This window comes from Pseudochaenichthys georgianus, chromosome 17 (genome assembly GCF_902827115.2).
Source record: "Pseudochaenichthys georgianus chromosome 17, fPseGeo1.2, whole genome shotgun sequence".
In the NCBI taxonomy this organism is placed as follows: Eukaryota; Metazoa; Chordata; class Actinopteri; order Perciformes; family Channichthyidae; genus Pseudochaenichthys; species Pseudochaenichthys georgianus.
In genome coordinates, this window is record NC_047519.1 from 20,203,856 (window position 1) to 20,216,392 (window position 12,537).

A 12,537-nucleotide genomic window follows, 5' to 3' on the forward strand; every position below is an offset into this window, starting at 1 on the left:
GAGGGGAGGGAGAGAGGAAAAGAGAGCGCTTCCGCTAATTTCTCCCGTGTTATTATCCAAAGTGAATGTAAACTTTAATAATGTACATCATTTCAATGTAATAATTAAGTTGATTGTTGTTTGTGGAAGCGCCAGTGAATGAGCCCCATTAACTGAGTTTAAACATCACTTTAAATGGAAGATTTAAAGTGATGTTTAAATCTTCCATTTAGGCCCCGCCCACTCGATCGGATCGGCGATCGGTATCGGCCGATACTGATTCCGGCGATCTGCCCCGAAATTGGTGATCGGAGCATCCCTAGTCTTAACATATATATCGTTTTTTGTAAACATATGACAAATGTGTGAGGGTGATGACGTCAGAGCATCGTCCTATGTGCCGGGCTTAGCCCCGGACAGCCCCAGCCCAATTTAACCCCTGGGTATTTGTGAGGGAGCTCCTATATGGCATTACCCCGCTGAAGCTCACCAAAGTTTAATATATTTCATAGTTCAAAGTGTTGTCAATTGTTTTGTTTATTGGTCAAATACTGGTTTCTACTGGTTTCTGAGGAGTTTTACTGGAATGAAAGAGCACAGAGTACAGAAGCAACAAAGCAGCATACTGCATTAAACCTGACCTTCACAGAGAGGTTGAATTTCATGTGGAGAGGAGGCTTCAGTAGTCTGTCTGCACTCTGTTTAGTTGTGCTATCTTACAATCAATATAGTAAATGTGAGGTAAAGTGTGTCGCCAATGTAACCGGTTAGAACTCGAAGTTGCGATGAGGTCTTAAAATGTATGGAAAGGGTCTTAAAAAAGGTCTTAAAAGGTATTAAATTTGACTTCAGGATTCCTGCATATACCCTGCGCGTATACATGTAGGACCTTGTACTTACACAATTTCTCATTTTCATATCATTAATAACAGTGTGTCAGTTGCTCTTATATTCATGTTATCGTTCTAATTACTATCTTAATTTGTACAGCTTATGCTGCTTTTCTTTGCATTTAAGTCTTACGCTAGTAGCATAATGTGTACAGATTACCCTTAGATTTTTACATATTTTAAATGTTTTCCCATAGTGTGTCATTGAAACTCTCTATATGCTTCTGCAAATTGACCCCAGAGGTAAACTAAAGTGTTTTAAATGTAATTAAACTTGAATTTATTTGAATGCCAAATGTGTGTTTACACTAAATTATGCATGCAGCAGCTTTAGGAGATGTTGTGGTTTGTGTGTGTTGCAGACAGTGCTGCGTGGGCACAGAGCTGGTGGACTGGTTGGTGCTGCAGAGCGCCTGTGTTCTCACCCGCTCCCATGCTGTTGGGATGTGGCAGGCGCTACTGGAAGAAGGAGTGCTCAACCACGGTAACTAGTTCCCAATCCTCTATTTCAAAGCAGCCAATAACGTGTCTCTCTTTTACTCTGAATTGGAGCAGTGTTAATACTACAAATGAACATCTATCACAGTGAAAGTATCAACATGAAACCCAGTCTAGTAAGAGAGTATTGTCCCAGATGTTACCGTGACAGTAGTGTTACACACAATACACCTTCTGTATGAGTGCATGGAAAAATACAATTTCACCTGTGGGAACACATATAAAAACATCTATTAAGAACATGGTCCTGTGGCTCAATACTGCCTCTTGTGGTTGAAATGAGAATTGTGAAACTTCTGAAGCAATTGGAGTCAGGACTCAGAGAGACACGAGGAGAGCTGGAGCTTTGATGGCAAACACTGACGGTTTATTTGGAGTTACGGCTGGAGAATTCACAGGACATGTCACGGGCCACGGTTTGACCACATGTTTGAGATGTCACAATCAATTCTGAAGAACTCTACCCCAGACCCATGTATTTAACTAGTTCAGAGAGAATAATCAACATTGTGTATAACAAGATAGCATCATAACACCTCTATCAGCTGACGCCAACAGGCAGGAACAGGGAGACAAAACACTGAGCTCAGTCAGGACAGTATGAACTGATAAACTGGGTCAAAGTTATGGGCCTTGGAAAATATTTCCCCAACAAGAATTAAGCGTTTTCTGTTTCAAATCCATCACAATTTGTTTTACTTACTTCTATATCTGAGGTTACTAAAATCACTTTGCATGCACCGACTGTTTGTTCATACGTGTACAATGTGTACGTGCTCTTCAGTGGACCAGGAGCTGGGTTTCCAGGACAAATACCTGTTTTATCGATTTCTTGACGATGAGGAGGAGGACACTCCATTGCCCAGCGAGGAGGAGAAGAGGGAGAGTGAAGAGGAGCTGCCGGAAACCATCCTCTTCCTCGCTCAGATTGGCCCTGACGCACTGCTGCGCATGATCCTCCGGAAATCGTCAGTAACAGTTCATTGTAGTGCATGAACTTACATTACACTGAAAATCACAATTTCCTGGGTATTACATTCAGTAAAAACAAAACATGTTAAACCAAATATAATCCTGAACAAACCTGTATAATAATACTATAATGTATTATGTATTATTGTTAGAGCCAGTATTTTGTTTGTATAAGAAAGGCCACCTAATCGTGACGTCTGTAGTCAACTAGAGCATAAAAGACTACAACTCCCACGGCGCCTCCTCTAAAGTGACAGTGATGGGCAACCTGCTAGAAAGACGCCGTCGAGGCACACTTTTTAACCGTTCAATTATCCTTTAAGTTATCAAGTTATATAAGCCTTATCAAGAAAGAAAGAATACCTACTGTTAGTTGTTTGTTATTTTATTTGAGTTTTGCCTATTTGTTTTGAATATTGTAAGGCCTCTTTTCTTTGTTGCATGTGTAAAAGTTTGTTATTTTATTTTGAGCAAACTCATAATATCATCCAAACCATCGGAGGCCAAGCAACTCTTCAACTGTAAGTAATATAAAGGAAAGAAAACGAGTTAAAAAATGTCTGTTTAAGGCTTCTAGTGGCTTGATAGAAGGAAGGAAGCCACGACAATTATGAACAAATCATCTGTGGGGATTTTAGCATTAGGATTTCATTATACATTTTTTTATGCAGTTTAATAGAAGGTGAAGCATGCATGAAATGTCCATGGTGAGTTGATGAGGACAAACCCCTGCGTGTGTCCACAGGCCCGGTCAGAGGACAGGGGACGACCTTGAGATCATCTACGATGAGCTGCTCCACATCAAGGCCTTAGCTCATCTCTCCAACACTGTGAGTCACACGCTGCACTTTTCTTAAAGGGACAGTAACGGTTTGCAGGAAGGCTGTTCATTTATCAGAACCACCTGCTACAGTCTTTTGTATTTAAGACCAGAGGGAGACATTGTAGTCACTAGCATTAGCGTTTATCTCACCAGTGTAATGGGACTGGTAAGTTTGGCAGGCTTTCATCATGTGGAGGAGTCTGTTGAGTCTTTGTTTAGCTGCTGTTTTCATGATCCTATAATCAGTATTATGTGTATTATGTGAAATCCCATTAAATGCAGTTTCATTCAGGAGATTCAAGTGATTCACAAAAAATGTGTTTATTACGTTTTTATTCCTCATCGTTTGAACATGGTGCTTATGAATATGAATTTCAGATGAGTCAAAGTGTCCTAAAGCGAAACTCTCCATGCACATGATGGAAGGTTGCTAAAAATAATCCTTAAAAACCCTGATCTGTGCATATTACTGTTGTCTCACATATGTTTGCAGTACAGCTAAATCCCTTATGACTTCTTGTTTGTAGGTAAAGAGGGAACTGGCGAGCGTTGTGATCTTCGAGTCACATGCAAAAGCTGGAACCGTGTGTGAGTTTTTCATTTTGTCTCGAATTGCATTTTTGTTTGCTAATATAAATGATCGTAAAGCAGGGTTTTTTGAAAGTCTGGCACCATGGCAGCCATCTCAGACAAAACTGAGACACCTAAGTCAGTTACTGTGATTTTTAACCTTTATTTGTTTACATTGTGTTAACTTGGCCCCATTTAAAGCTGCCAAGTTATCAGTTAGCTATTTTTGTTTGAAATGTACTTATTCATGCACAAACAATTACTGGATTACTTTTATCCTGAAGTATTAAAGATGTGATGATTCTTAAAAAAGATTGAGAGAAGGAATTTCTTTATTTAATGATTTCTCAGCAGGTTTGTGATGAACAGCCACACACTGAATCTATAAGCATGTGTGTATTATGTCTTTGTTCAGTTTGGACCTTTTTTACTTGTAGACGGAGTATGAATTTTACACAAATTGCAGCTCACGTCTCTCCTTCGATTCACACTTTGAAGACCTTTGATGTACAGGATATATCCTTTAGTCATGTTAGTGGGGTTGATATATGTTTGTCATCTTTATCTTACAGTATTCAACCAAGGAGAGGAGGGCACCTCATGGTACATCATTCAGAAGGGCTCTGTCAACGTGGTAATCTACGGCAAGGTGTGTCCTTGAATGCATCCACTTACATGTTAGAGTCGTGTGCTTCATTTGATAATATTTTAACAGCTTGTTTTGGATTGAAAACATGTCTGTGTGGAGCAGACCAGCAGTGTGTGTCCTGCGGGGCTGGGGAACACCAACAGAGGAGTTTGGCAAACTCAGCACAGCTAACCATGACTCATCAGTAGGGTTAAATGGCTTAAGGGATTGAACGCATACACTATTTCACACCACACACTGATGTACAACCACTGCACAGGCAGAGATGTGTAGCACATGCTCATTTCAGTGCATACACATTGATCACACATGCACACAGACAAGTGCAAATGAATCATCTCAGTCCCGAGTGCTCCTGCTGCTTCCTTATTTATCTTCAGGGTATTAGATGACAGGCAAACTGCAATGTGTCTGAACTTGTTTGTGTTTATTTACGTGTGCATTCATGCGTATGTGTTTCTCAGGGTGTGGTGTGTACGCTTCACGAGGGTGATGACTTTGGGAAGTTGGCCCTGGTTACGGATTCACCTCGTGCCGCCTCCATCGTCCTGAGAGAAGACAACTGTCACTTCCTTCGTGTCGACAAGGAAGACTTCAACAGGATACTCAGGGTAGGCAGAAGAGATGGACATTTATCCTGATGGGATACAAATGTAGTACACATGCAACAAATACTAACTTTGGTACAATAAAAAGTCACTGCCGACGTTCCTCCTCAACCTATATTCAACACAATGAAGTAAGATCCATTAAATGAAACGCTATCTGAATGCATGACTTTGGGCCTCCACCTTCACTAATAGTTGATGCTTCCTGACTGTGATGTCTGTCACCCTCTTCTGGTAGAGGAGCTGCAGTACATTTATAATAAACACATTTGTCTTTGTGGAGAACTATTACTGCTTTTATCCATGCATCTTATTGTGTTTTCAGGATGTGGAAGCCAACACGGTGCGTTTGAAAGAGCATGAACAAGCTGTGCTGGTGTTAGAAAAGAGTCCTCGCACCTCCACCCTGGGAAGCATCAAGTATGTGCAAGGAGTGTTGCATGCTTGCTTAAAAGTGTACAGTAGAAGGAATCCCTTCTGACATCTCTCTTAATTCACCTTTTGCAGGTACACTGTGATATCGGGGACACCTGAGAAGATTTTGGAGCACTTCCTGGAGTCCATGAGGATGGACGTACATCAAAGTGAACCAGGTAGCCAATGCAAAACGAATGAATATGCTTTATAAAAGTGACTTTGATAAGTCGATCTTTACAGAGATTGTCCAGACATTCTATCAAATGCATCGCAATGAAAGAGTGAAGGATTGAAAGCGGGAAAAGCAAGCTAAATGGATACATTATAAATGTCATGTTCAATTCCTTTTGATTATTTCCTTGCTTTTCTGTCTGACTCTCTTCCCATTTGCCATCTGTTTTTATTTTCATCTGTTAGACCCGGCGGTGGATGATTTTGTCCTGATGCACAGTGTCTTCATGCCCAACAGCCAGCTGTGCCCTCTACTCATGGCACAATATCCTTTCCGCTTTTACTCATACTGATTGTGATACCCTGTAGGTTCGCTCACAAATTTAGAACTGTTGACAACTCCTCTCAGAAGGAGGACATGTTTATTGTTTACTGCATTCTATAATAGGGTTACTCACAGCTTCTTGGATTGTGTAATTTAACAGTTCTTTTTATAGAAGCGCTGCAGCAGCAGTTGACCATACAATAATGAACTGTTCACAGAGAGAGAGCACCTCTTTTCACACCATGTCTGTTAAGTACCTATCAATCGCCAAATGAGGTCAAATCAAATCAAGTTGTATTTATAGAGCACATTTATAAACGATTTTTGGTCGAGCCAAAGTGCTGTACATATAATAAAAATAGCCTACAGTAGAGACACTTTACAGCAAATACAACAAGCACAGATTGTTCAGAATATCAGTATGAGAAAAACGACACCCTCTGTCCTTAGACCCTCACATCGTACAAGGAAAAACTTCCAGAGAAAACCCAGTTTAAAGGGAACATGGGAGAAACCTCAGGGAGAGCAACAGAGGAGGGATCCCTCTCCCAGGACGGACAGACGTGCAATAGATGCCGTGTGTAAATCGAAGAGATAATACATTTGACAGCATATAGACCGAATGTTAGGAAATGCATGTGTCTGTAATAAGAAGATGAATCCACGAGGATGTCAGCTACAATCCTGTGGAAGCCATCAGGGAAGCAGCATGGCGAGACCCAAGGCAGGACCGCAGAGACAGGTTCAGCCACGACCCGAAGTCCACGACTTAATCCAGAACTCAGGATAGAGGATTCAGGGCACAGGATTACAGCAAGAGGATCAGCCTCGACTCCGGATCCCGGCGTAGATATAGATACAAAACAAGAAAAAAGATTTGTCTGGGTTAATCGGAACAAGAGAATACACAGACACAGACGGAGAGGGAAAAGGTCATTGGATAAAAGTTATTCTTGATAACCCTCTAGAAAGATCTCATGAACTTCCCCACTCAATCTATCAAGACCCGAGCAGTTCTATTAGAAGTCCAAGGTAAAGGCACAGGCCGGCGCATATCGCTCATGGAATCCCTCACCATATGAACTCTGACCCCTCAAGTGTACAGCTCCTTTTTAGAATAGTATTTCTTCTCTTCTCAGAGAAACAAGGGTATGAAAAGAATAGCCAGAAACAGAGGAAGAGAGGCAACACAATGGTGATTGAGCCTTGAACCCACTCAAAGAAAACACCTTGCATTCGCAGTTTTACAAACCGGGTGTCTGTTGCAAACAATTCTGGGTACAATCTTGACCTGCATGTGTTTTTTATTTCTGGTTTCTGCTAGCATTGCATGTGAATAGTTAATATGGAGGACAAAAGAAAAGTGGGAGGACTACAGATGACTTCCAGAGTCAACGAAACGGAGATCTCCGAGACTCTAACTTTCAATAAAGACATCTAATACCGTGGTTGTACAGGATTTGACAGAAAGTGGATATCCCTGTCTCTCTTTTTGCTACGTCTTTGTATTTATCTTTAACCCTGTGTGCACCTACCATGCGGCGTCCCCCCCCGGCTCTGAGCAGGAGAGGTTGGAGTATGCCCTCAACAGTAAGAGGAAGGCCCTCATTCTGGCCTTGCGCTGGGCTAACTCGCACACTTACCTGCTACAGGAGGAGCCTGCGGCAATCACTTTTCTCGAGGTGACCAAAAGCAAGCTTTTAAATGCAGGAAACAACATATCTTATTGTATCACACGCATGTTCTCAATACCGTTCTTCTGCTCTGTCCCTGTAGGAGTTGTATGGGAGTGTTTCAAACGATTCTCGGATATTGAGAGGTTTGAAAGACTTCATTCCTGACCTGGAGAAAATCGTCAAATTACAGTACGTTTCCCACTTTAAACTGTCACTGTTACGTTGTATGTATAAGCTATATTATTGTATCTTATGTGTGTTTCTTATTGTAGTTCGGAAGAAGCAAAATCCCTAAAGAAGGTATACCAGACTACATTTGCTTTAACAACATTTCCATTGTACTTGTTATAGCAATGTGGAGGCTGACTGCACACTGTATATTTCAACAGAAAACCTTAATACGACAGTTCAGCAACGGAGAGGAAAGGCTGCAGAAGAAACAGCCTATTAGGAATCACGATGACAGTAAGTTTGTGTGTCTGTGTGTGTGAACATATATATAATAATATTTTACTCTGAGAGATCATTTGACAACCGTTTGCTGGTCTACCGTGTCTGTATTTTAGTGTCGATATCCATCTCCAAACCAGGCACATTTAATATTTTGATAATAGTGTTTACTCGTAGGACTTTCAGTGTCCTTTTGTTTGCATCTCTATCTTGTAAACTTTATTGTAACAAATCGGTATCGCTCACAAACCATAGTATTGTATTTCCAATGTTATTTTTGTGTGTGCGTGTGTAGTCCTATTGAAGGTGTACTGCAGTGATCACACATACACCACTATCCGGGTTGCCGTGACAGCGACTGGAAGGGAGGTGGTCAGCGCTGTGGCCGACAAGCTGGGCACCACCGATGAGCTGGTGCTGCTCCACCTGGGCTCTGCAGGTGAGGAGAATACAGACACATCTGGATATGAGGGAGCACTTCACGGCAGCGTTACCTAAAGACGGATTATAGATCAGTTCAGGCACTGATTGCTAATGAATATTTCCTCGAGCAGGATGAAAACGGTTTCACGGTTTTACTATCCCTGTCTTTGTTACAGAAAAACAAATGGTGAAGCCAAATGACGTTTCAGTGTTTTCTACTCTGAGCATCAACGGCAGATTATTTGCTTGCACCCGAGACCAGCTCAACAGTTTGGTAAGAGATTCATATTGTCCCTGTTTACTTAAAATGTGTGCATTTCTTTCAAAAATGTATTCAAAATATAACATTCGTGCCGTCTTTGTTGTGGTTTCATGTGATTGTGACGAAACGGAAATGATCATCAAAGCAGAGATAGCTAGGCTTTGAGCCAATGTTAACTGTTAAACATTGATTTTGTTCAAATGACATTGTTTGAAATTACCCACATGTGTAAAAATGTCTTAAATGGTATACATTAGTTGTTTAATATGTTTGAATCTGTACTCTGTCTTTTTTGTTCTTCAGTTTAATAGAGTTCATGCTCACAGTAAACAACTGAATAGAAGCAGTATTTACATTAATAAGACAAATACATATATGTATCAATTATTGTATTTCATAAAAATATACATTTGTCTATATAAATGTACACATCCAAAGACCTTGCATACAACCATTTATTAATACAAACATGTCATAAAACAACAAAATACAACACAGACCACACTTGAACTGGGAAAAGAACACAAGCAAACAAAGAAAACGTGTTTATGAATGTGTGTATGTTTGTCTGTGTGCCTCAGACTCCTCTTCCAGACCAGGAGGGTCCCACTGCAGGCTCCATGTCAACCTTTGAGTTGATGAGCTCTAAGGACCTGGCTTACCAAATGACCATGTTTGACTGGGAGCTCTTCAGCTGTGTGCATGAGGTATCACAAACTGTATGCACACACACGCACACACACCTAAAAACAATCCAAGGCCAGTAGAAGAACACAAGCATGTAGTGTGTTGCCATTTACACTTTGAAGTATATCAAGTGTAACCTTTAACAGCAATTGGGGTATTTACAGCTCTGGTGATGTATCATTGTTCATGATAAAAGCCCTGCAGGAGAAATGCTTGATAGATACAATGTGGCATTTCCTGCTGACTGGCTTAGCTCCAACCCTGCTCCCCTTTAATGTCCCCCCCCCCCTCCTCTCCCCAGCATGAGCTGCTCTACCACACGTTCGGCCGGCAGAGCTTCAGAAGAACCACGGCTAACCTGGACCTGTTTCTGCGGAGGTTCAACCAGGTCCAGCTGTGGGTGGTCACTGAGGTTTGCCTCTGCTCACAGCTCAGCAAGAGAGTCCAACTCCTCAAGAAGTTCATCAAGATAGCAGCACAGTGAGTGGGAGCTGCTGCGACTGTCACACTTCAGACGCAGGCCGCTTTGCACACATACACTTCATATCTTGCTTTTGTGTGTTTTGTCGACAGCTGTCGGGAGTTTAAGAACCTGAATTCATTCTTTGCCATCATTATGGGCATGAGCAACCCCGCTGTCAGCAGATTGAGCCAGACGTGGGAGGTACACTTAATCTAATCTGCCTCGATCTAAAGTACCTTGGATGTATTACACTTTCACTAAATTGCTACATTCATGTCACTGAGGTCTTTTGTGTTTCCTGGCAGAAACTACCCACCAAGTTCAAGAAGTTCTATGCTGAGTTTGAGAGTATGATGGTGAGTTATATGAAATATAATTCACTTCAATTGTATTGGGGTGGCAACAGAAACGTATAGATGTATGTACAGTAGATACATATCCTTAAACACAACTAGCTGTATCACTAGAGATGAAAATGTTTTTTTCTTTTACAGGACCCATCAAGAAACCACCGATCCTACCGCCTCACTGTCACCAAACTGGAACCACCGATCATCCCCTTCATGCCGCTCCTCCTCAAAGGTACGGCAGAGCACATTAGTACTCCAGTCACGGAATAAACCTTCAGAGGAACATGGCTCTCATTAACTTTCATTATTTTCTCTAACAGATATGACATTTACACACGAGGGCAACAAGACCTTCATTGACAACATGGTCAATTTTGAGAAGATGGTGAGTTTGTGTGCCCGTTTTAAAGGGAAAATGACTTATCTTACGGGCATGTTTTATTCTCTCGTCTCTCAAGTTGTTGTAATATCTAAAGAGCCTCTTATCCCTCTTATCTTTTCAGCGTATTATAGCAAACGCAATTCGGCAAGTGAGGCACTGTAGAAGCCAACCATTCAGTAAGTCCGTTTATTGCTTTATTGAATTACATTTCCATGCTGGATTTAAACGTGTCTTACCAATGAAATCCCCTTTTTCCCTGTGTCCTCTTTCACTGCATTAGATCCCGACATATGCCAACCCAACAAAAATCAAGCGGAAGTGCGGGGTTACGTGAGGAAACTCTGCGTTATCGACAACCAGAGGGCGCTGACGCAGCTCTCCTATAGGCTGGAGCCTCGGCGGACATGAGCTCCAGAACTTCCACCGCCATCGCCTTCTCTGTGACGTTAGCATTTCAAAAAAACACACACGCATTACCTGGATAAAGTAACTCAACACGACTGGCAGTTCAGTAGCAAATCACAATGACTTTAGAACTATGATGGATGACGGACTTATTACTGTGCCATTAAAAGCCTCTTCTTCCTGGACAGACAGAAACTGTTCAGCTGCTCTCTCGTCGCCGTGTCTCCGCCCCCGGATTGAGGGTCTTAACCGTACTAGTTGTTATTGTTTGGGACCTGTTGGATAGAACTGTAATGTATAGAACTTGAATCGATTCCCTGCATGACTGAACTTCATAGGCTTTGTGTTCTATACAGTGGATTTCTATCGGAGTGTCCTGTAATGTTGTGCTACCCCAGATGAGATCTAGTTTACAATATATTACTGTACCTGCGTGTAAAGCAAACCTTACTCTCCTGATTGTCCTACTCATAGACAGAAAGCATTCACTTCAGACTCTTCATTTCCCCTGTTGACTATACAGATACAAGTTAAATACTTGTATACTTCATAATCTACATGGTTATATCCAAGTCTTTGAGGATCTTTAGGATTCGATGTCCCTTTATTAGTCAGACGTTCAAAACTACTAAACAGAGTATTAGCTGGATTAAAACCCTAATTGTATTGCAAGCAGTGTTCAAATGTGTCACTGCAGTTTTGCGTTTTGTTATTGCATCTCCTGTAGGACATGAATGTGTGTTCTGAGTTCACTTGCTTTTCCAAATTGTACTTTGATTTGGAAGCACTGATCCTCGATGCTGGGTCTTAAAGGCGTCTTGTACTTTGACGGGGAATCTTGTCATCTCAGTCCGTGTAATTTTATTTTTATATATGTGTGTGTAGATTGTGAGTGTGTTCTTGACACGTGTCATTCATTTTCCTTTGATCTCAGGAGCTTCTGATGTGATGGTGTGTGTTGAGAGGCTGGCTTTCCTTAGAGCAGCCTGTAACTGTGCTTGTATGTGTGGTCTGACTTGTAAATAAAAAATAGCTAATTTAACAGTGCTTATGCTTTGATGACCTTCTTAAAAATGTGTTGACGAAGGAGGGTGAAGCATATCAACATGTACAGACTCGGATTGGATTCAACTTAAAAGGACGTTTCACACATTTCAAAGTGATGTTGCCAGCTCTAATGAGTGGGAGATACCAGATGTATCCTGCTGCAGAAGGAGGTAGCTGTAGCAGATCTGAGGAAATAAGACGTATTTAGTTTTTTACAGAAAGCCTGCTCTCTTTAGAGTCTTGTGTAGTTTTGTTGGCATTAACCGTGTTCCAATCTATTCATCATTATGCATATAAATACGCGAGACATTTTCTTGTCAATGAAAGGTAGAGCTTTGCTTGCAATATGCGGATTAGAAATGGAACATATTGTGCACAAGTGTTGGGAGAAATGGTCTACTACTAAGTGAGTCAAGCTGTAAAACTGACTTCCATGCCCCCCTGATGACCTCTTTCTTAAAGAGGTCAAAACCCAGTTCACAGATTTGTA

At 41.3% G+C, this 12,537-nt stretch overlaps 1 protein-coding gene across 2 annotated transcripts in view; it reads left to right on the plus strand.

Moving 5' to 3' along the window:
• The window catches only part of LOC117462889 (rap guanine nucleotide exchange factor 4-like), a 28,654-nt gene extending 16,607 nt beyond the window's left edge, over positions 1 to 12,047 (plus strand). For both annotated transcript variants that reach the window (XM_034105250.1, XM_034105251.2), the window contains 23 exons: positions 1,232 to 1,353; positions 2,152 to 2,335; positions 3,085 to 3,169; positions 3,690 to 3,750; positions 4,305 to 4,381; positions 4,846 to 4,992; positions 5,315 to 5,409; positions 5,497 to 5,582; positions 5,824 to 5,902; positions 7,434 to 7,584; positions 7,679 to 7,767; positions 7,851 to 7,878; positions 7,968 to 8,043; positions 8,324 to 8,467; positions 8,628 to 8,725; positions 9,295 to 9,420; positions 9,702 to 9,880; positions 9,974 to 10,064; positions 10,169 to 10,219; positions 10,358 to 10,445; positions 10,534 to 10,598; positions 10,717 to 10,771; positions 10,876 to 12,047. In XM_034105250.1, coding sequence (XP_033961141.1) covers positions 1,232 to 1,353; positions 2,152 to 2,335; positions 3,085 to 3,169; positions 3,690 to 3,750; positions 4,305 to 4,381; positions 4,846 to 4,992; positions 5,315 to 5,409; positions 5,497 to 5,582; positions 5,824 to 5,902; positions 7,434 to 7,584; positions 7,679 to 7,767; positions 7,851 to 7,878; positions 7,968 to 8,043; positions 8,324 to 8,467; positions 8,628 to 8,725; positions 9,295 to 9,420; positions 9,702 to 9,880; positions 9,974 to 10,064; positions 10,169 to 10,219; positions 10,358 to 10,445; positions 10,534 to 10,598; positions 10,717 to 10,771; positions 10,876 to 11,003 — 2,305 coding nt within the window. In that variant the 3' untranslated portion in view covers positions 11,004 to 12,047. The remainder of the gene's footprint in view (positions 1 to 1,231; positions 1,354 to 2,151; positions 2,336 to 3,084; positions 3,170 to 3,689; positions 3,751 to 4,304; positions 4,382 to 4,845; positions 4,993 to 5,314; positions 5,410 to 5,496; positions 5,583 to 5,823; positions 5,903 to 7,433; positions 7,585 to 7,678; positions 7,768 to 7,850; positions 7,879 to 7,967; positions 8,044 to 8,323; positions 8,468 to 8,627; positions 8,726 to 9,294; positions 9,421 to 9,701; positions 9,881 to 9,973; positions 10,065 to 10,168; positions 10,220 to 10,357; positions 10,446 to 10,533; positions 10,599 to 10,716; positions 10,772 to 10,875) is intronic.
• Positions 12,048 to 12,537: the final 490 nt, after the last annotated feature.